The sequence below is a fragment of the Triticum dicoccoides genome, unplaced genomic scaffold (genome assembly GCF_002162155.2).
Source record: "Triticum dicoccoides isolate Atlit2015 ecotype Zavitan unplaced genomic scaffold, WEW_v2.0 scaffold88301, whole genome shotgun sequence".
In the NCBI taxonomy this organism is placed as follows: Eukaryota; Viridiplantae; Streptophyta; class Magnoliopsida; order Poales; family Poaceae; genus Triticum; species Triticum dicoccoides.
The window spans coordinates 1-2378 of NW_021307463.1; the positions used below are offsets into that span (position 1 = coordinate 1).

Genomic DNA, 2378 nt, shown 5'->3' on the forward strand with positions numbered 1-2378 from the left:
ATCCATTTAACCGGAGTGTCGTGTTTTCATTCGAGTTCTCTAATCTTATCAAGTTTTCCCTCCTTCCTCAACTGGAGAGCTGTCTGAAATCCTTCTTACCCATTGTGCCATTCTTTCAATAGTTCCGGAGGCAGTGTGTTGTTGATTTCATCAAGTAACATCCCATCTTCTCAAGTTCATGTTCTATTCCTTCCATGTTCAACCGGAGTACTGCCCGAATTCTTCCCCTCTCATCTTGTTTTAACCGGAGTGGTTTCGAATTCTATCTTGTCCATTAAACTCTTGATTCATGTCTTTGCAACCTTCAAGTTCTCGTAATGCTCTTTGTCCCTCTTTTCTAACGGAGTGTTTTCGACCTAGTTCACCTTCGTTGTATTCTTTTCTTGAATTGGTTTAACCTCGCGAGGTTCTTGGTTTCACTCGTTTGTCAAAGAAGCAATTTGGTTTACCTCTTCTCTTTTCTCTTCCGTTTTCCCTCCGGTGCCATTCTAGATCTCGGGACGAGATCCTCTTGTAGTGGTGGAGTGTTGTAACGCCCCGAGACCGACGCTCCAGAAGACTTCCAGCTATTCCGAGTTTTGCCATGTGTTTCTTTTGTGCTTGCTCTTTTATTTTTGCATTGCATCATGTCATCATGTCATCATGCCATTTAATTTTTAATACTCATCTAAATAAATTGCATAGATCTTTTGATCTATTTGATTCTTCTCATCATTAAAATAGCAGCGAGCGAGACCTCCGTTTCCGCTCCAGAAACTAATTGGACAAAGTACTGATAAAAATGGTTGGTTCGACACCTAGGACAAATGGTGGCCAAGAAAGAAACAATATCTGCAGAGCAACTCGGAGGAGAGAAAAAGCACAGGAAAGAAAATCATACAGTACATTGAGAAGAGTGTGTGTGATCAATTTCATTTATATTCCAACTTGCCACCGATGAGCCATACATGCATGTCAAACATACACATATGAAGGTTTCCAACAAAAACGGCCTGGCAAGCACAACTCTAGTCTAGTCTCTAAAAGACTAAAACTATCGTGACAATGGCATCTATGTAACGCATTGCATTAGAGAACGGACCCTTTCCAAAGAGAGAAAGATATACAGGCATGGGTGCAACAATCAAGATGATGACAGGAGAGGAGAGGAGATTGCTCATCCCTCAAACAATCCTCTTATCTTCCCTTCCAGTTGGGCACCAGTATCATACCTCTTTTGTTTCTTCCCTCCGAACACCATTCGTTTCAACAACGAAAAGGACGGCCCTGAACATGCGCTTCGGTCAGACAAGGACGCCTCATACGGCGGAACAACGAAATCCACAATCTCCTGCCGCAGGTTGCACCTGAGCTCAGCGCCGACCTTCCATGTCGACTGGCAGTCACAGGTGGCACGAAATTCAGCAGCAAACATGTCCAAGTTTAAGCGATGCAGAGGAGCCCAACACTCGTCCAAGTAGCACTTCTTGTACAGCTCCACCATTGATGTCAGCCTACTCGCCAATTCTTGAGCACCGGCGAAAGATGCTGCCCCTGGACGCCCCATCATTTGCAAAACAAGACATGTGTTATTCATAAGGAATATGTATTTCACACCCTTTTCGCCTTGGCGTATCATCTCTGCATCTTCCTCGAGCTTGGCTGCCCAGCAATCGACCATGTGAGAGCAAGGGGCAGTGGTGTGATGCACTGGCTCCACCAAATATGTGCTTCGAGAGTAATTCTGCAGGGCTTGTATCAAAAGGTGAGTTGATGGATGGACTGTGAATTCGTGGCTCCCGGTCCCGGAGATGTGCAGAACCGTTGCTCCCAGACCATCCACCATCTTGTTCAGGAGAGCAGCAACCTCAGCAGATCTGTTCAATGGGTCGCATTGTTAAGAACCATTTGAGATGACTCAAATTGCATAATTCTAGTACTGATTGTAAAAAATTAGCATAATTCTAGTACTGGTTGGTGTGTGTGGGGGTAGTCATTTCGCCCGCCGGCTAATCCTCCCGCACCTACTAATCCTCGCCGCGATAGGCCGGCGGCAGGGCGAGGCGAGCACGCGCGGCGAGAGGGGGGAGGCAGGCCGGCGGCCGGGCACGAGCGGAGAGGTGGCCTAGTTGCTCGGCGCAGCCAACAGCGACCCGGAGAGGTGCGGCAAAGGGGCGGAGGCGGGAGCGGGCGGCGACCTAGAACCTCGACCGGTTTGGGCGTTCCCTCGACTCCGCCGCGGTTGGGCTCGATTCTACTCTAGGCTAGGCGCCGCCGGCGAGGCGCGGGGGGAGGGGGCGTTGAGATAAAACGCGCCGGGAACGCGGAAGCAGAGAGGGGCGTGGTGGGGATTGACCCATTTGTTACCTGCCGATGCCGGCGGCGGCATCCGGCGTTGC

At 49.1% G+C, this 2378-nt stretch overlaps 1 protein-coding gene across 1 annotated transcript; it reads right to left on the reverse strand.

Annotated features, from left to right (window-relative positions):
• Window positions 1-909: 909 nt before the first annotated feature.
• LOC119348312 lies at window positions 910-2372 on the reverse strand. Its single transcript, XM_037616506.1, has 2 exons — window positions 2347-2372; window positions 910-1856 (listed from the first exon to the last, which is right to left on the reverse strand). Exon 2 carries the CDS (start codon window positions 1823-1825, stop codon window positions 1157-1159), a length of 669 nt encoding a protein of 222 aa, XP_037472403.1. The 5' UTR covers window positions 1826-1856; window positions 2347-2372; the 3' UTR covers window positions 910-1156.
• Window positions 2373-2378: the final 6 nt, after the last annotated feature.